Source organism: Chelon labrosus (assembly GCF_963514085.1).
Source record: "Chelon labrosus genome assembly, chromosome: 18".
Lineage (NCBI taxonomy): Eukaryota > Metazoa > Chordata > Actinopteri > Mugiliformes > Mugilidae > Chelon > Chelon labrosus.
The window spans coordinates 18,486,992-18,507,004 of record NC_140351.1 but is presented as its reverse complement, the minus strand read 5'-3'; the positions used below and the strand labels follow the sequence as shown (position 1 = coordinate 18,507,004).

General features: G+C 41.4%; 1 protein-coding gene across 1 annotated transcript; it reads right to left on the bottom strand.

Annotated features, from left to right (window-relative positions):
- Window positions 1–1,154: 1,154 nt before the first annotated feature.
- Window positions 1,155–11,258, bottom strand: LOC311503787 (xin actin-binding repeat-containing protein 1). The gene is made up of 7 exons (XM_084566659.1): window positions 11,108–11,258; window positions 10,963–11,017; window positions 10,514–10,885; window positions 8,838–8,916; window positions 7,104–7,249; window positions 6,461–6,508; window positions 1,155–6,063 (listed from the first exon to the last, which is right to left on the bottom strand). The coding sequence occupies exons 1-7, from the start codon at window positions 11,233–11,235 to the stop codon at window positions 1,354–1,356; spliced, it is 5,538 nt and encodes a 1,845-aa protein (XP_084422785.1). The 5' UTR covers window positions 11,236–11,258; the 3' UTR covers window positions 1,155–1,353.
- Between the last annotated feature and the right edge of the window lie 8,755 nt (window positions 11,259–20,013).

Below are 20,013 nucleotides of genomic sequence, written 5' to 3'. Positions count from 1 at the left end.
GGGGTACAGATTGGCAGTCTATCGCAAGGCTAAGGGCTTATTCTATTTTATATTATTATTTTCAGGGGAAAATCATAATTATTATTACTTTATCATGAAAACTCAGTCGTTTATTCAATAGCTTCCATGTCATGTGTCCCACTGATTGGATTTAATATGTTTGGAAGCTATTGGAAGGATTTGGATTTTTCCATAAAAATATTAATATAAAAATGAAGAAGCCCTTGAATTATTTTATTTTATTCTAGTGATTTGTTTGTGGTTTTGTTTTGTATTGTTACTTTCCTTTAAGATTTATTTCCAATGCCACATTTGTTTCCCGCCAAAGCCTGTTGCCAAGCTCTCAGATGACGTCGTCACTTTAAAAGAGTGTTGCATTATGGGTTGTTTGTAGCCAAAATTTTTGTGTGCTAGCAAATGTTTGGCTAAAGCTAACCATGTTCCATGTTGTCCTGTTTACTCAACAGGAATTAGCTCCCAGCTCTGTAAAGGCCAGGTTTGATGCTTTCATGGTGGAAATATATAATATTCATAACATATATTTGACTGAAACACAGAGAGAGACCAGTACTGCCTACTTCTCTGCTCTTGACAGGTAAGATTTTAGTCTAATGTGAAGTATTGTTAATTAAACAGCAGCTTTATTTTAAAAGGAAAGTTCTTAACTTACTCACAGCGACATAACATGGAGGTACCAAAGCAGTTCCTCTTGATTTACTACTTTTTGTTTAAAAAAACATGTCTCTCCTCCATGAAGTAATTTTTCTTACACTTGTTACAATAAAGGCTGTCTTATGTATTCAGGACGATACAAAGTAAAAATAAAACAAACAAGCATTAAGAGTCATTGATTAATATTAAAGGTGATTTTTTTTTTTTGTAGAATGTTCTCCCACCTTAATTTTTTCTTGCACTTTTTGCAGCAGAAGCACGTTTTGTGAAAAATGTATTTGTCTGCGGTTATTTTTTCCATCTGATAAACTGGCTTCAGGCAGGCTGAGCACATCTCTTGAGACGGTGGTTGAAACTGATGAGAAAAAATGAGACTGGGCTTAGTTGAGACCAAAATCTTTTCTTCTTTTTTTTTTTTTTTTTTTACTTTAACCATCCATTCATAACAAATACAGTGGGATAAATGACCACCAGATGTATATTTACTTTCACTTGCACCCAAAACGAATCAAACTCAAACACAGTTACACAAGAATATGAAGTAATACTCAAACATCAATAAGAAAATCTAACACCGATGACGACATTATATAAATAGAGAAACAAAGTAAACCTAATAAAAGTTACACATTATTATGTACATGACGTCTCAGAATAGAATATGAAAAATACAGCATTTGGCTATTTAGGTATTGAGGTACCGATCTGATTAACTGGCAGCTGAACTTCTGGGTATGTGGTGACCTGATTTGTAGCTGGACTGATCACCACCTGATGTGTAGATGACGTCTTTGTTTCTGGCTGAGAATTGACAACAGTGGAGGTTTTGGAGGAGTAAAACCGGTTACCAAGGTTATCGGTCCTCTCATAATTTTCGGTGACAGTTTTAGTTCCTGTAATACTGTTCCCCTCACGGCCTGTCTGCACCTCGAGCATGCTGAGCTCTCGATTTGGGTTGAGATGGCTGGAAGTGGATAGTTGTTGTCCTCCTTTCCTGGGGTCTGTCCTTCTGCTCTGAGCAGGGCTGTTGCACGCCAGCGTCTTTGTTGTTCGAAATTTCTCCTCCAGCTTTGGGCTCTGCTGACATGCCGGGCAGATTGAGGTTTCTGGTGGTGGCGCATCTGTTTTATCCCCCTTTCTAGCTGCTGACTGGATGGATATGAATGCAGGCGAAGATGGAGGACTTGCTCGTTGTTTTACGAGGCTTGCGCTTTGTCCGGGTGCTTGAGCTGTATTTCCCTGTTTGGTAGCACTTTCCTGTTCCTGCTCTGATTTCATTCTGCTTGACCCAATGCTAATTTTGCTAATATTGCCAGAAGATGGAGACCCCTGCACAGCACCTAAGGACTCTTTGAATAGACATGATAAACCAGCAATATCTGAGTCAGATTTCAGTGTAGAGACAGAATAAAGCGCCTTTTTTATGGCTTCCTCTATGTCCACAAGTCTGGCTAAAGTCTGCTCTTTTAAATTCATGATTTCCTCACTCGCTCGCTCAAGATCTCCAAAAACAAGTGCCATTGAGGATTTGCTTTCAGCGCTGTCTCTCTGTGACTGCTGCTTTTTGTCTTTGTTATCTACTCTAACCTTTTTTTGTTTCTTTTTGTCTGAGCTGACAACCCAGTCAGAGACGTTCTCAAAAACTCTCCTCAGAGACCTTACATCAACCTCGCTCGTGTCCTGTTCAGTATCTTCAACCCGACTGAGAATGTTCTGCAGTTCCTCCTGCTCTCGTAAGTTGTCAAAAATTTCCATTGCCGCCGCTATGTTCCCTCTCATGATCTCATCCATGTGAACTGACAGCCGCTGTCGGCGTTCATCCTCTGTTTCGGTTCGTCCTTTCTTTTCCCTCAACTCAACTTTGATTTCTTGCGTCATTTCTTTCTCTTGCTTGTCTTTCCTGTCATGTGTTTGTCCATAGGTGTTATGAGATGGATCGGTTATGATTTGTGCTGGTTCAGGAACCACAGGTGGAAGAACAGGCGCATCATTGTCTCCAGATGTGTGTTTTGAGTTTTTATTGTCAGGCTGGGCAATTCTTACTCTTTTTGGCTTCACAGGGGGAGTCTTCATTGAAAATCCCTTTTTACCTCCAAATTTCTGACGTGCTTCGTGGAAATCTACATGGCTTTCATCTGTTTCATTTGTATTATCTTTCAATGGGAAATCCTGGGGGCTCTTCTCCTCTGTTGGGACATTCATCTCCTGTTGTCCACAACTGATATTCTTATCCATCTTATCGTTTTTAATGGCAGCAGTCGAACCCTGAACTGAGGTTTCCTGAGACATCTGTACAGATTTAGTCGAAATCTCTTTTCTTCCATCTAATGAATCAGATGCTGAGTCTGTTCCACTGTTAACTTTAAACATCTCCTGCTTATGTTCATCCTCACAGGAAACTGATGTCTTTGGCAATGGTTGAGCAACTTGAGGAACCATTTCAGTACTAGCTTTAGTTGTCACAGGACTCTTTGTGTTGGCTGAATGATTATCTCTTTGTTTCAACTTAAGATGTTCTGGTTTGGGTGGAATGGCTGGTTTTGGACCAATGGCCCCTTTGCTTTTCTTGGACAAAGTACTTGTAGGTGATTCACCCAGGGTTTCAGTTTGAGACTCTGCATTTGCCACAGTCACCTCTTGCCTCAGTGGTACTTGAGGTGATAGAGGTGCGTTGACATGGGTAGACTCCTCGATAATGGGCTTTTGAGCAGACACCACATTCACGTTTTGCAGTTGTTCTTGGTGAAGTTGGGAAGAGTTTCTGTAAATCATAGCTGCTTTAAAATCTCCTCTTGTGACATTGATGTTAGATTTCTCTAAGGATTCCAAAGCTGCTTGAATTTTACCATGAAAAACAACTTCCTCGTCCTCTTGTTGTGCAGATGTTGCTTCTGAACTATGTGCAGAGACCACATCAGGTTCAAGGAGTTGACTTTGTACCACCTCAGCACCATGTTGACATCTTTTTCTGCTTGTCTCAATAGTTTGAGCTTCCTCAGAAGTGGTGTCTTTGTGGCATGTCTCTGTATAGTCTAATTTATGTTCCGAGGTGAAGTTGGAGACTGACTGGAGCTCATCGCACCTTGGTTCAGTGAATGAGTCCACTTTTTGGTCCTCATTTGCTTGATGTGTTTCTGCTTTTGTGTTTGAGGTTTTGACAGTATCTGTTGTAACTGAGACAAGAGGTTCTTCAGGTAAATCTTGGATTTTTCTTTTTTCTTGTGATGAGTGACACAATGATTTGGCCTCATTTGTGGCCTGTTGGAGACAATTGATTGCAGCTTGGAGGTTATAGATCTCATCATTGTCATCTACCACCTCAACTAATTCGGCTTGGTGAACCCTATCATCGTTCTGTGTCTCTAAATGTAGATTAGACTCCTGTGGCACATCTGTGAAGTTACATACTTCGTCTTGTGCTTGGCCACCACACTCCCTAACGACAGTCTTTTCCTGCCTACGGGGGGTAACCCCAGCATTAAATTCTGTAGAGGACTGGCTTTTTTCAAGTAACACATTATTTCCTGTAAATGCAGTGGCAGATTGAGTAAAACGTTCATGGATGTTTTTCTTTGGTTGGATTTCACTTTGGTCCCCAGAAAAGATGCTTTTTAGTCTCTTTACATCCACTGGGACCCACTCTGGAGTACCGTCCTGATCATCTCTCTGTTCTTGAGGAAGTTCTGCATCCTGTCTAACCACAGTTTGAGGGACATCCTCTTCTTGAACTGTTGCTTCGGCTTGAAGAGATTTTAAATACTCCAAATCTCCCCTTTCAATACAACTCTTGAACAGTTTTACATTGCCCTTTACTGTGACCGCAGGCCTGTTGGATACTGGGCATGTTTGATCTTGAAGGCCACTCATGGTTGATTCAGTAACTCTTTTATTTTCTGTTGTGCTCATGCCAGCTCTTTCTGTCCCTGTTTCAACAAACTCAGCACCTTGTGGAGGACTGTAGCCCTTCACATCTTCCTCGTCGAAGTACTTGTAGAGGGAGTAAACAATTACTTTAGCGCAGTTGTTTACATCTTCTTGAATGATTACTCCTTTCCTCAGAGAGTTATCTTGATTTAGAATATCCTCAACAAGCTGAACCACATTGGCGGTTTTAAACTCTGTGTCTCTGTTGGTGCTGAACTGATCCTGGTGAACAGGTACATTCACCACTGTGGCCTCCATACACCCTTTACCGTCCTCCTTTAGGTACGTGATCTGAGGCTTTAGGTTTACCCGAGGGAGGAGCTGGACTATAAAGTTTTGTGCGCCGCCTTCAGCCACCTCATCATATTTTATCTCAGGCCCACTTTCTAATAGTGTGAATCTAGCCTTTTTAGCAATCATCGTCTCATTCACCTCAATGATTGAGCCAGCCGAATGAATGGCATTAACACTATATAGAAAATTCAATGTTTCCTTGATGTTCTCTACCATCGTCTCAATTTCATCTTTGTTCTGGTGCCTGATTTTGTCGAATGGCATTGATTCAAACAGATGGGTTCTGTTCTTCACGTTAGCTGTCAGATAGTCCTCCACTACCCCACTGCCTCCTGCTGGGATTTGAGTTTTTGATGTGTGCACATAGCACTGCTCTCTTTCTATGTTTGTAGAGATAAAAGGATTGTTTTTGAAAAGAGCTGCACTTGTTCTTATTGTTTCTGAATCAGGAAAACTTGAGGACTCGTCTTCAAAGAGTGTTTCACCAGTAGAAACCTCTTTGCTACAGGAAAAGTCATGTTCAGTGCTTTGTTTTCGGGCTGCCTTTGTCTCAGCCCCAGAAATAGAAACTTTCCCCTGAAATTTATTATCTGTATTTGGCCTAGATGTGTTCACAGACTGACTCTCAAATATCCTTCTGGTAGCCTGAACATCTATTTTTATCACCTCCTCCTCACACACTCTGTTAAGATCTGGCCTAAAACTATCCTCTGTGATGTCTTTAACACTTTCAGCATGAGGCCCCTCCTTTGGCTTGGCATAAACAGCTGGCGTTTTACTGAAATCACATCTTTCCACTGTTCCTTCTGCCATGTGCATCTTGGGAGGGTAAGGAGATATTTTGTTACTCAGCCCACAGTTCTCAAATATCAAGCGTCTTGAGAGGACCTCTCCCTCGTATCCAGTTTCACCAGCTGTCACCGTTTCTGAGGTCAAAACCTCCGCAAGCTCCTCATCCACAACATCATCCAGCATCTTCAGCTCCGGATGGGTGTGCTTCAGAAGCCTTTTCAACTCGCACTTCTGTCGCTGTTGGTATAACATTTCTTTAGAGGGTTGGGATGGCATGGGTTGTAAAGAATGTGCATTAGAGATTTCTTCTTGTCCTGGCCGATGGGTGGCTGAAGGAGGTGGAGGGAGGTCGTCTTTCCTATGTTGGGAGTCTTCGGCCATCTTAGAAGAACAAAGTAATGTTCTTACCATTGCATCCATTTCAACAGGAATTAGCCATCCAGTGAAAAGCATGCTCCAGAGCGTGCAAGCGTACTTACAGTAGCAAGAGCCGGATGTTACTATCCAAATCATGCAGGTGGAATTGTTTTCCACATGCCAGCTATGAGTAGGTTAGCTGAACTCCAGAGCAACCAGCAATATTAGCCACACGTGTAACCACAAAATAAATTTAAGTATGTGTGAAGTTAATGATATTCAGTATCTGAACATTTTTCTTTTAAGTGGAATAGGATACTGCGGAAGATGTTCATAGTTATGTAATAAACATCTTCCTGTTGCACTCGACTGTTGCACAAACCACATTATCATGCAAAGTATCTTGTGAGATTTTGCCTACCTTGGTAAGTTTCACTTTTTTCCCAGAGTCACGTGTCTGATCTTGTTCCTGAGTGGAAATAAAAATAATTTCAGTTAAGTTTAAAATTCCATAAGTGGTGTTATTTGGTTTCTTGTATTTGCTTTATTATTCATTGGAAATTACATATATTTCCAATGAAGCAAGAACAACACCAATTTTCACCAAAATTTACTTGACGTGGATTGCTTTCTGTTTTAGACTCATTCCTTCCTCTGAAAACTAGTTTCCTTTTTATCTGGACTATCACAAAATCTTCTCTTGGAGTATCCTTGTTTCAGTTTCATTCTTGCTGATTTCATAGAACCCAAGTTACATTAGTAACTCCTGTTTTTCCACATTAGGTTGTACCATGTTCCTTGTTGCTACAGGCAACTTTATCTCCATTGCGGATGTAAAACACATTGCTACCAGTGCACCAGCACAGAAAGGTTTCAAAGGACTTCACTGTAGATGTTCATTTATATGTAAAAGTGCTGCACTGTATATTTAATGTTATTCTGTATGATGAAGCAGTCATAGATGATATAAACATTTGTGCTTAGCTTGTTAAACTTAAAGTAAAGCATCTCTGAGATAATCTTTTCAGACATGATTTCTGCACGATTTATATACAGATATTTACCGGTTTTAAAAGATTGCGTGTTGATTCCTGAGGTACCACTTTTGACAGATAGAGAGCAGACATCGCTTTGACCGACACAGACAGTTTGTCCTTGACTTCAATGAAAGAACTGTCTCTGAAGTCTGCAATCAGCCTCCTCTTTTCATCTGTAGAGACATCAGACAACAGCTGTAATGTGCTGAATTTTGTTATGACACAAACTGTACCTTCAGCACTTAAAAAGGGTCTAATCAGAGCTGTATCCTTGTAGGCAGTTTCTAAATAAAGCTTGTAATCAGCATCATGTCATCCGAGAGTTTAAACAGTGACACATTTAATAACATACTTCGATGTTCACATCTGCGTCGCCTTACTTTGTTTGTTAATAGGTACCAATTTGGGGTCACTAGTAATAGCACTTTCTAAGCTGATATTCAACAGCTGTCATGTGGTTGAGTTATATATATACCTCTTGTGGAGCAGCAGGACGGACACTTGACTCCACTGACACACATATTGAGAGTTAGAGGACAAGCAAGTTACTGCAGCTATGATTGACTAAGCATGAAAGTGTAAACAGACGTACATGCACATCTCCTAACGTAAATCAGTAGTCCACTAGTAGCTATTAGATGGGAAAATAGTAAAACAACATCTCTTTAGTTTTTGAAATTTGCTACATTTACTAGTTAATCTGTAGTATGTTAAAGTAATATTTGAATATTCAACACCCCCTACCTTTCAGCTGTACTAGTTTCCTCAGTCTGCTCTATATGTTAAGCTAAAGGGCTGCTTTTAAAGAGTATGTGCAATCAGTCAAAATACAATTCTACTCACAGAGGTTTGATAATTCCCAGTTCTTTCCTCTCCGTCTTCTTAATGTCTTCAAATCTTTGTCAAAATATTTATAGTCTAATTTCCTGTTGGTTTTCTGTCCCCCAACGGAGCCTCTGCCACCCTCGGTCGCTCCCTCTTTCTGTCTCTACTCTTACCCCAGAGACAGCCGACCCCTTCACCCCCACGCTCTTACTCACAACTTGTAGCACGCCGGCTATTTCTGTCCCATTCTGGAGAGGCCTGCTCTGCCCGCACCAGGCTGAGTCAATCACTCTCAGCTCTCTGCAGAGTCACTGTGCGGATATGTCTTCCCTTTCATTCATACCATCCACAGCACTGACCTGAGTCACACATGGGATGCGAAGGCTGCTTTCCAGGGAATGTTTAACGGTTGAAAGGAGATTTGAAAACTGAATTTGTCAGAGGAGCTACAAATGTTTTTCTGTTTGTAGTGGATGAACCTGTGTATTTTCACTAAATGTGTAATTTGTTACAAGGAAATCGTGACTTCAGTAATTTTTTAGAACTTAAGAACTTGAATTTGCATTTAAAGAAATTTAAAGTATTGCTAGTATTAATTATTTTCATAATGAAACAATTTTGTTTCATTAAAATGTACCTGAAGTTATCAGACTTCCGTCTTTGCTCAACAGTATCTGACTTATCAGCCGCTCTTTGACCTGAAAAATGAATTAATTTGTAGATGTTTTCAATATTGCCAGATATGTTTTATAGCCTGGGCTTCATCCACAGATAACAGATCAATAAAGAGAAGGTCTATTGCGTCAAATTGCACTTTGAACATTTTATTATTTACAAGCTTTATTTGGCAGTAGATGAAGTCATATGGTGTCTGCTGCCAGTTGATTAATTGATAAATGAGGACTTTGGTGGAAGATAATGTTGTCTGGCACTCACCAGCTTCAGAGGCAGCACTTCTTTCAAAATCGATTCCCCCTATTGTTTTTCTCCTTTCAGTCCAGGTTTGATTCACCACCTAGAGAGAGAGAGAGAGAGAGGCATAATAAACATCACTGCTGTTATATAAGCTAGGATTTTCTATAAAACAATACGGTTGGACACAAAAGCTTAAATTAAATAAGGTTAAATAAGAGTTTTTAAATGTTAATGTCTCTATTAAACCTCAGAAGTCTTTAGCCCTGGTAAGGCAGGTCAAGAAATGTCAAGTAAATTTAGATATTTTTAGACATGTTGGCCACAATCAGCCGAGATATGCGTGGAAGAAAACACGGCAGCGTTTGATGATTAGACGACCCCACCATCTGTTAAGCATGTTGTGGAAGGGCTCTGCTTTGAAGTTGTTCGTTAGCCAATTCGCGCGGGAAGCATTGGAAGGATTCTGGACATAAATGTCTAGCAGTGAAATGGAGAAGAGGCTGATTTCTACAACAGGACAGTCCTCAGCATCCACCATGATCAAGAAACGAAAGCTTTTTTTTTTTTTTTTTTTTTAAAGGGGAACTACTGTTTTTTACAACCTGGACCTTATTTCTGGCATGAAATATGATTTTATATTCTATACTCACCCATATAACTTTTGTGTAATTTGTACTTGTTCGGGAGATATTTACATCCGTGTTTATCAGTATAGTGGGAGTGACTGGGGCATCGAAACGCAGCCTCTAAATAACGCCGTGAAACTTGTTAATTTCACCAATATTTTGTTATCGTAAGCTAGTCCCATTCCCTGTTGAGTCCGGAGTTACCTGTTATCATCATCGATGAAGACGATGTCTTCTGAACTGGATGATGTCATCTCTGAGCGTCGTGCGCACCCACAACGGTCAGCTTATTTACCTGTAATTTGCTAATGCTAGTTTTTTGCAGCATGGCTGAATATTTTTCCGATTCTGAGGTTGCGGACGAACCATAGCAGTAGCAAATTACAGGTAAACAAGCCGACCGTCGCGGGTGCGTGCGGCGCTCAGAGATGACATCATCCAGGTCAGAAGACATCGTCCGGGCTCTGTAGGTCAATCTACAGACCCCGGATGATGATAACGGGTAACTCCGGACTCAACAGGGAATAGCGCTAGTGTCCGATAACAAAATATTGGTGAAACGACCAGTTTCGGGGCAGATAATGCGCTATTTAGAGGCTGCGTTTTGATGCCCCAGTCACTCCCACTATATGATATACGCGGATGTAAATATCTCCCGAACAAGTACAAATTACACAAAAGTTATATGGGTGAGTAAACAATCGTGTTTTATGCCAGAAATAAGGTCCAGGTTGTAAAAAAACATAGTTCCCCTTTAAGCCCTCCCAATCCCTCTGACTAAAACAACCGAAATTTGGGTGCAAGCTGTGTGTACAAGACGGCCTAAAAATATCTTCAAGTCATCTGGAAGGAAGACAGGCTGAAAATTCCTAATCAAGAACAGAAGTACTCTTCAACGACTCTTTGAAAACGTTTGATAAAAGGAAAAACAACACACCTTGCTCACACTATTACCTACAACTATATAGTTTTTGATAAGGAACATTGATAGAAACCTGTTAGACCCATCATATAACTTTATAAATAGAGCATTTACAGGACATTTAAGCTGATAACAGTGGTTGCATTCACCTTTCTGGTCACATGCTTCTCTTTTGCATCAGTTTTAATGTCACCAACAGAAGTGTTAACAGATATTTGGGTTATCTGTTCCTTCACAGTGCTCTTTCTGTCCTCAACCTCTCCATTCATCACCGCTCTGTCTTCCGTGTATGGTGATGGAACGTTTCCGGTTCGGAAACTGCTCGTTGCTTTCCTTTGCTCAGTAGCCTTCGACTCAAACAGGGCTTTCAGGGCCTCTATGGACCTGGTACTGTTTTGAATGCTGCTCATCGATTTACTGCGGGTCAAAATGGGTTTGGCTCGTGACCGCTCCCTCTCTTCATTTCTCTTTATCAGAGCCTCCAGATGGGACTCTTTGCTTTCTAGGAGATGCGGAGTTATCTGGAAATGATGACACACAGGATAAATATGTGGGCATGCAGCTGTATTTGTCCACAGAAACAGAATGTGAACTTTACCTCGTTTAACACTGGCTTTGACTTTCCTCCACCACTGTTTGCTGAAGTTTGATACCTGTCTCGCACAATCATATCATATTATTGACCTGCTAATGTAGAAGTACTGCATGTAGTGGCTTTAGTTGTTGCAGATAGCAATGTTTACCTGGCAACTAACTGAGAAACTGAAGTTGTTTTGTCCCGCAGTCCTACATCCGTCCAGGTTGAGTTGTCACCTGACGAGGGGATGCTCTTCAGTGACTGGGTGCGCCTCATCTCACTCTTCCTTTCCATGATCACGTCACAACTGCACACAGTTATATCACCTAGCAGACGCAGACAGATAATCAGTGACATTAGCTCGATTGCGGTGCATTCTATCAACAAGCTCTTAATGTCATATTCAAGTTTATGTTTCAGTGCTGTAATGAATTTTCTGTGCTCGTGGGAGGTCAGAACATCAACCCCCTAAAAAAATTTTTAATGATTGTACGAAGTCGTCCAAGGGAACAAGCAATTTAGAGATAAGAACTTGAGTATCTTGAAAGCCAAGTGTCAGTATAGGTAAAGAACATTTAATTTGAATCGTTACCTTACAGATATCAGTCAGTGTCTGCTCCCGACGACAACCAGAAACACTTCCGCAGCATCACAAGACCGGCACACAGTGTGAAGCGTTTGTGAGCAAAGTCCTTTTGGTCTTCCTCATTACCATTCACTGTGTAAAATGGTCTATGAGTAGGAAACAACAGGATATAATTGTAAATCCCCAAATATGGTCTCTAACCCAGTGTTTCCCTGGCTGCATCATTCAGAGAGCATTTATCCAACAATCCTTATTTTTCTCCCTATCGAGTATCTACCGCTATTGTTGTGAGCTTCCTCAGGGATCGTTTGATCTCAGGTTAAGCCTCAGATGTAAGCACTTGATCTTTGAGCGGTGCACCATCTATTAAGAGGAAATGAGATTAACTTTATTGATCTCGGGGGCAGCTGGCAGAGTAGATAGATACTGAAAATGAAAAAATATGATAATAATTCATTTTGAAAGGATGATTTTGCGTGTTAAGTTTTGACTGGTACTCATTAACCTTTGGTTACAGATTTACAGGCTTACAGTGCCATATAAGAATAGTTCATTTACAGGTGTACAGCAGAAGCTGGCTTTGTTGTAGGACTATTTTTGAACAATACAGGTCTTCACTTATTTTGGAAAACGTAGCTACTGAAATGTTAATTAGCCATTATAAATACACTGATCAGGCTTAACATTATGACTACCTTCTTTGGGTCCTATGGGTTGAGGGGAGGGGCCTCTGTGGATCGTCCCACAGATACTTTATCAGTTTGGGATCTAGTGAATTTGGAGGCCACCTTGTGCTTTTTTTTTTATGTTTTTTCAGTTGTTCCTAAACCGTTTTTGTGTGTGTCTGTGTCAGGCTGCATCCTGCGGAGGATGGCTACTGCCATCAAGGAGTGTCACTGCTATGGGGTGGGGCTGCCTGGTCTGCTCTAGGTGGGTGCTACATGTCTAAGTAACAGCCACACAAATACCAGGTCCAAAGGGTTCCCAGCAGAACATTGTATAGTCACAAGACGGTCAGTGTTATGTTGTTACTGTCAGTGGTTTTAATGTTGTGGCTAATCAGTGTAAGCGGAATATAAATTGATTATAATGTTTTTTTTTTTTTTTACAGATATCATATATAAGTTTATGGGAAGTTTATAGTTTATAATGTCCAAAGTTCCCAAATTGCTCATAACTGTCCAGCACTATGCTTGTTGAAAACAGAACAATATGTGCATTTGGGAGCATCATTTTCAGGAACTAATAGGAACTGGATTTTTATAATATATTTTGCTCACACCTGCAAGCTTAGGCACAAAACTACAGCCCAGGAGGCACTAGTTAGTCAGCATTTTGCAGCAGCAGCAGCCTCACCAGTTTCATGCTCTTGATGGGTATTTGTTTTGCACTTAACTGATAAATCATTCAGCTAAACAAATACCAAATCTGGCACACTTTATTGAAAATAAACAGGAAATTGAAAGATGCCCCCTTTCAAAGTAGCATTTAAACACCAGTGTAGTTACTTTTACTTCTTCTTCAGAAGTTCTTAATTCTTAAATTAGATTTCAAACGGCTGAGCCTTTCATAGCCTTAGACGGCTAGGGAGGAACAAGTGCTGAGGAAGTTTGTCTCCACCCAGGAATTCCGAGAACTCCTGACCCCGAAGGGTCACATGAGAGCAGGAGGAAGGTGTAGTTCCTCGTGAGCTTGCTGACAACGTCAACACTGAGCCCGATCCAGTAACCACCTTTGCATGCTGCAGGAAACCACATGCCAGTGCAATTTTTTTTCCATCCAGTGTAAATGCAGACTATGTGATATAATGGGCTGGTTTTATAACTGTGCCACCTTGTGGTGAGGTGTCTTCACTACATTAAATGTAAATAGGTTAAACTTTGTGCCTAAAGCTGCATTTCACTAGTGTATTTCTTTGACCACATTGGGGCAGTAGAACAACCTATAGCACACAGCACCACTGTATTATTTTCTGTTGTTAACAATGGGAGGTACTTTTCCTATAAAATTATACAATTCCACAAAATTTTAGATTTTAAATATATATTTTCTATTCTAAATAATGACAGTAGATACATGTTATTAGTTGCTATTTATTTGTGATTTTCAGATAATAAGATTTTACTTTGGAAGCCTATGATAAACTCATTATCAAGCAAAACATTAAAGCAGCACTTCTGCTAAATGACTCATTTTACTTCTGATTGCAGTGCACATACGTCCAAAGTTTATTTCAGTCAAACTGATGACTTGTAATAGAATACATCCCCGTTGTGGTATTTGGATTAATTTGGGTTTCCCCCTTATTACACGTGGTCTAAAATGCAGTAGATGCTTGAGACAATGGAGGCTTTTGTCAGCACGCACAATTCACATTCACTCTCTTTGGTCTTGCGTTCTGTTAATCAGTCTTCAGACAAAGAGATAGCAACAGCAGCAGCACACACCCCTGGGGCAAAAGAAAAAAAAAAAAAACACAGAGAGATTCATCCTGGCTGTCTCCCCCTCCTCTGCCCCTCCTCTGACTACAACCCTCATCCCTCCCTTCTAAACCCACTCCTGTCTCTGTCTCAGAGGCACTGGGGAGATGAAAGGGAATATGCAATGCGCCGCCTTTGACTGTGAACTGAGCGGTGTTATTAGGGGAAGTTTACAGGCCTTGTCTGCGTTTTAAACACACCAGCCAGCTGTTTATAGGTAGGAGCTGTGGTTGGTTGCAGGGAGGCTTAAATACCTGCAGATTACACTCCATGACTGATAAAAGAAAGAGCTAAGGCACGTCTATGTTTTTTTTGTTTGTTTTTGAATGCACCTTCTGCATGAACATGCTGTTCTGGAGTGAGTGAAAACAACAGAGAGAAAGGACTGACCCTGTCTCTGCGTAGTATGAATCTTTATCCAGCAGGGGGCGCTGAAGACCATTAAAACCCACACCTTTGTTACTTCTCACATTCGGGTTATGTGGGAACACTACAGTAGAGGCTATTCAAGGCCAAACTGGGTTATTTCAGTGCACCAAAATAACCTAGAACATAGAGCAGCGAGAACAGCCACCAGATAGCTGGGGAAGATAAGGTCAGCGCTGCTTAATAAAGTTTGGCCACTGGCGCATACATTTTATCGCAGACAGTGAAATGAATTTCATGTGCAGGGCTCATCTGTGTCGTCATGTGTCACAGACATGGTATATTGTGAAGTGTCGGCCCGGTTAACCCGGCTGCAGCCAGCTTTCTTTGTCTTAAATGTATACAGGAGCAAGTTTGCGTGACAGGAATGTGAGGTCTGCGGCACGCTGCAGCGCCTGTAGAGCTGTCTGGATGTGAGTGACAGACACACACACCACGCACCTCACACACACACAGCCAGCAGTCATGAGTTTGTTTAGGAGGGATAATATGCGTGCATCGTGACACAGAGGCCAGGCGCATTGTGTGTGTGTGTGTGTGTGACTCAGCAGTAGTGTCTGATTCATGCTGCTGATACTAGTGATTCTGGCCCAACTTGTAATTGAGGCTGGTATTCATTCAGAGGCTTTTTAGAAAAACAGACATTAAATAATTATTAAAATATTAACATTCCAACTATTAAATACAGACTTCTGTCGATCCGTGTGTTGTAGCTTATTAGCTTAATCACACATACCTCAAGTTGGGGTTTTTTGCACATCTAGGAACATGTTATTTTATTTATCTGCCATTTCTTTGCCAGATCGCTTTGATGCCAAGAGGAATACCAATTAGCTGAAAATGTCCCATCTGTAGTTTAGAGCTTCCTTTTAGAACCAGACCACACCTGAAGAGGCAAAATGTACGGCTAGTAATAGAGGTAGAATGCGCTGACATGCCTACTTTTCTTTTTTCTTTACTATTTTAATAATCTTGATAGTGTTTACTCTTTAGAAAAGACAAAAATGACAAAAAGGGACAACTTATTTCTTTAGTCCACTCCATGTACAGCTAGTAACTGCATGAATAACTTGAATGATACAGAATATTTCAATATCTGAAACAGAAATCCAAATCCCTAACTCTTCTAAAGAGCCAAAGTGCCGATTTCTCACCATCCCTGAACGCGTCAGCTCCGTCTCAATATGCATTCTTGAGCGTTCATCTGTTCACGGTGACGTGTTTGACGTAAGAGCAAATGTTCAGCGTATGACTCCAAAACAGAAGTGCGCACAGAGAACAGATGATGGCTCCCGAAAGTGTGCTGGCAAGTGTGTACGAAATATGGAGGGTGCATCGGGCGACGATTTAACTGAAAAGACATATTTTCCCAGATTTTACATTTCACTTTTAACCTAACTGTAACATGATACTGTAAATGCTCTAGTCTGTTGTGCATAGTTTTTGTTTTTCAGATAAGAGGGGTCATAGACTGTGGATGGAGAGTAGACAACTAATTTTAGACTTGTGAATAGTCTGTTATTCATGGGGTTCGAAGTGTACGAGCTGAAAATGGGCCACGACGTTACAAACTTGGTTCTAATACTGGATGCTGTGAACGTGGATGAATGAAAAAGTCGGTGAGTCACTGCAGAGGCATGAAGCAAAGCTAGCTTTATGTCTCTCCAACAGATCTACGCTGAGCCTGGCCACGTGCACCAATGACATCATTTCATACCTTTCAAACAATAGCGACTGGGACTAATAAATGTTGAGGGACAGTTTTTACTTTTACTGAAGTCACTGCATCACATAAGAGAGAGGAGACATTTGAGTAGACGTGGTGTAGTAGGCAGAAGGGGGGTGAATTTCCTGTGCTTGTCCGGCCACTGAGAAATGTGGATGAGGAAATGCATTTCAGATTTAATGTGTGTCAGTTTGCGTCACCGGAATGTGGTGTTAAGTTTCTGAGGAGGTGCACGTGAGGTTAAGGCGTAGTGCCGGAGTTGATGAATAAGTCTGGCTTTAGGGATGTGCAAAACAAGATTTGGAGCCTTACATACTGCATAGCAACATACAAGCTAGAAAAGACTATTGTCTGTGGCAAATAGACGGTGATGTATACAGTGTAGAATACAAACCATAATGACAAGAACGTTATGATGTTAATATCTGTCAGCAGTGAAGGCAGGAGTTTCCTTTACACGACACACCTGAGCGAACACAGGTTTTTAAGGATTTGAATCCAGATTTGAGGGCATCTTAGTTTCTTTGTGGATCTGTCTGCCACCGGCTTTGTCTTCCTTCTTCTCCCAGCAAAGTGAAGTGAGGAGGAGGTAGAATGAAAGATGAAGGTGTATATATTTATCCTTTATCTGAGTCACAAATCACAGAGAGAACTGGAGGGAAGCCAAGGTTACTTCAGGCAAGAAGAAGAAGCAGCCTCGGTGCTGTGATTGCTGAGTTTACAATTTGTTTTTAGTTGTTTAATTGGCTTTTATTGGAGATACCAAAAAGCTATAAAAGGCTTCAATTCTTAGTTTGTCGCACGTACAGGAAACCAATAGCAGGAGCTGATATAATCTCTATTTTCCTGTTTCTACACAACACAAGATAACCATGCTTTTGTTGCTTTTTGTTTGGCTGTTTCTTTTACCCATAATAGATTCTTATTAAGTGTAGCAGCTCATTCAGGCTGCAGGAAAAAAAAAAAAAAAAAAAAAAGCGAAGGAAACGGAACAAAACTGAAGTTTGGTTTAACCAAAGCATTTTTCTGTTGATTTGTGCTCAGTGCCGGATGGAAGGATCTGAGTGGGAATCTATGTGTCATTAGTGTATTCTTTCCAGTGCTTAAAAAAAAAAAAAAAAAAAAAAAAAAAGTTCAGGAACATGCTCAACACATGGCTATGATTTGCTTGGAACAGTCGCCTCCACCCTTTCCAAAGGAGAACATGAGTAGCGGCAAGGAGCAGCACGGTACATTGTGTGTGTATCATCTGTCTCTGCATGTTTTTCTGCAGGTGTGTGAGCAGTGGCTTGTGCTCCAGAGGAGAAAACGTGCCTCGGTACAGCTGAGTGGGAGTGACCATGACCTAATCCGTCCCCCTTTTTTTTTCTTTTCTGTCCCTGTGAGTCTGCTCACGCCCCGCCTGCCTCATTGTGGCCGTGCATAGGCAGTGGCCAGCCTGCCCGCATGTGTTTCAGTGTCAGCAAGAGTGTTTGCTCCACACGTGTGACCACCATGGAGGAGGCCGGCGCTCTAAGCTGCTTTGCGAAGCTTAGGAGGGCAGCCGCTCGCTGGCTACTCAAAGGGCCGTGCTTGCTACATGCCTAGAGGGGTTGATGGCATAGCTGAGCAGTGGAGCATAGTGCCCAGGGTCTCGCATAACAATGCAGGGTCAGAGGCGGCCCACGGAGGCACTGCAATGAACTGTACATAGTCACAAACACAGCTCTTGTTCAACACTCAGAGAAAGTGACAGCATTAATCACTCAGTGGGACTGAAAGACTTCGCTTGGACGTCTTTGTCTCCCCATGCAATAAATGTAATGTATTTTTTCTTTTTTTTCATTTACATACAGGTTAAACTCTGCACTGACACAAGTTTGGATGATTAATTGTGGCGCAGATGTACCGAACACTACGCATGCAGTGTACCTGTCCGCAGAGAGTGTGTCCTGCAGGACTTACTGTTCACTACTGTTTATATCACATACACACACGCACAAGCACACACTCTCTCCCTCCCTGCAGATTCAGTCTGCGTGGAGAGCTGGAATATCAGGTTTCCAGCCTGTGTGCACAGTTTGTACTCTCAGCGTCACCTTTGTTCCTCCTCTGTCAGCACACAGTGGCTCTGCATCACGGCGCTCTCTGCTGCTCTCTAAGGATACACCAACCAAAACGCTGGCAAACTCTGCCACCAGTGGATGTGAGGGTTGCCAGGAGATAATTATCACGGGGAGTTAAAACAGCCTCTGTATGCATTTGGATAATAGGTAGCATATGAGCAACAATGAATCCAAAAAGTGTTTAATGAGATTTTCTTGGTCAGTGCTGCCGGACTTTTGCTAGAGCGAGAGTATTTTGGGGCTTTGTGTGTGGTTCATTCATGGTTTCATTCTGTAAAAATGTACGATTGTTGTTTCTACGCATTCCCCTCTGTTGTTGGAACCCCAGATGACCCTCTAGTGGCGCCAGTCGAGGCTGGGCACAGCGAAGGAGGAGGAGGAACTAGGACATGCGCATGAAGGGAGCGAGTTATACGAGGATACTGAAGCATATTTATGAAGGTGGGGAAAAAGATGGGACACAAGCATGTAACTAAACAGCACAGTCACGGGAAGGAAGAGCAGTTCTGGTTTCAGAAGAATGAATTGCTCCTGTGTGCACGCTTGCCTTCATCTAATAAGCCAGTCCTGAAGTTAGTTATTGCTTGCAAGTAATCAGCTGCAGCAGGAAAGAGGTCTGTGGTTTGACTGAGAGCCAGTGGAGCCCTGCCTTCTGAAATGTGATCTCGCGTCGGAGACGTCACACAGCGCAGCTCCTGGAATGTCCTGCGTAGACAAACCAAACTCAAACAGAGGCCAACTGTAATCTCTTATCTGAGACTGTGACACTTTGTACTGCAGTACCGTCAAATAGGCACTTATCTGCGTGATTTATCAGAGAGAAACCACAATATTGATGTTCGTGGAGAGAACCTCTGCTGTCCATATCCACAGGAATATGCAGTGCAATTTTTTGATTGTGAACATTGCGAATGTTTTTACCAATCAATTTGATATATATATATATATATATTTTTTTTATATGCATAGCCTGATTTCTATTTCTCATTTTTTTTTTAGTGCAGCAAAATAAGTGAATGAAAGAGAACACTCCCTGATTTTCCTGCCAGATCTAGGTCAGTTTAGTCTTGGAGTACTACACAGCCTTTGAAAACAGTTATATAGTGTCTTCTTTTTGCTCTACGGGGAGCTGTTTAGCATATGAGAAAATATCCCTTTTGATGTTGTCAGCATTAATCTTGGAAAAGAGTGAAGCCTAAGTTACATGGATTTGGAAAAAAAAAAAAACTGGCATAATGGGGATGAAAAGTCGGGATGTGTCAGCCTTTGCTGTAAAGGTTTTACCTTTTACTACTTTAGATTGTTTCGTGCAAAGGAGCACTATGACATTTTTGAATATCTGCTTGCATTTTGTGTGTGTGAGTGAGAGAGTTGCAAATGCTGGGAAGCCCATGAACAGTACAGAAGTGAGTACTGCTTGTTAAATTATTACAATTATTGCAATATTCTTAGCAGCTTATAGCCACACGCTCAGGTGGATAAATAACAGCATCACATAAGTTCAGCCATCACCACCACAGACTATAGCTTCACATATATCCACAAAGGACAATCTGCACGTCTATGAAATAGCTGTTCTCTTGTATTGCACTCACAGATGTCTCTTGTCTCTTCTGTGACCACATTCATGTCATGAGGATATATTTTGGTTATACCAACCCCGTCCACAGGAGGCAGTGTCCTGCAGGCTCAGACACAGTCCTTGCTCATGAAGGACAAGATGCTGCTGTACACACATGATGCAATCAT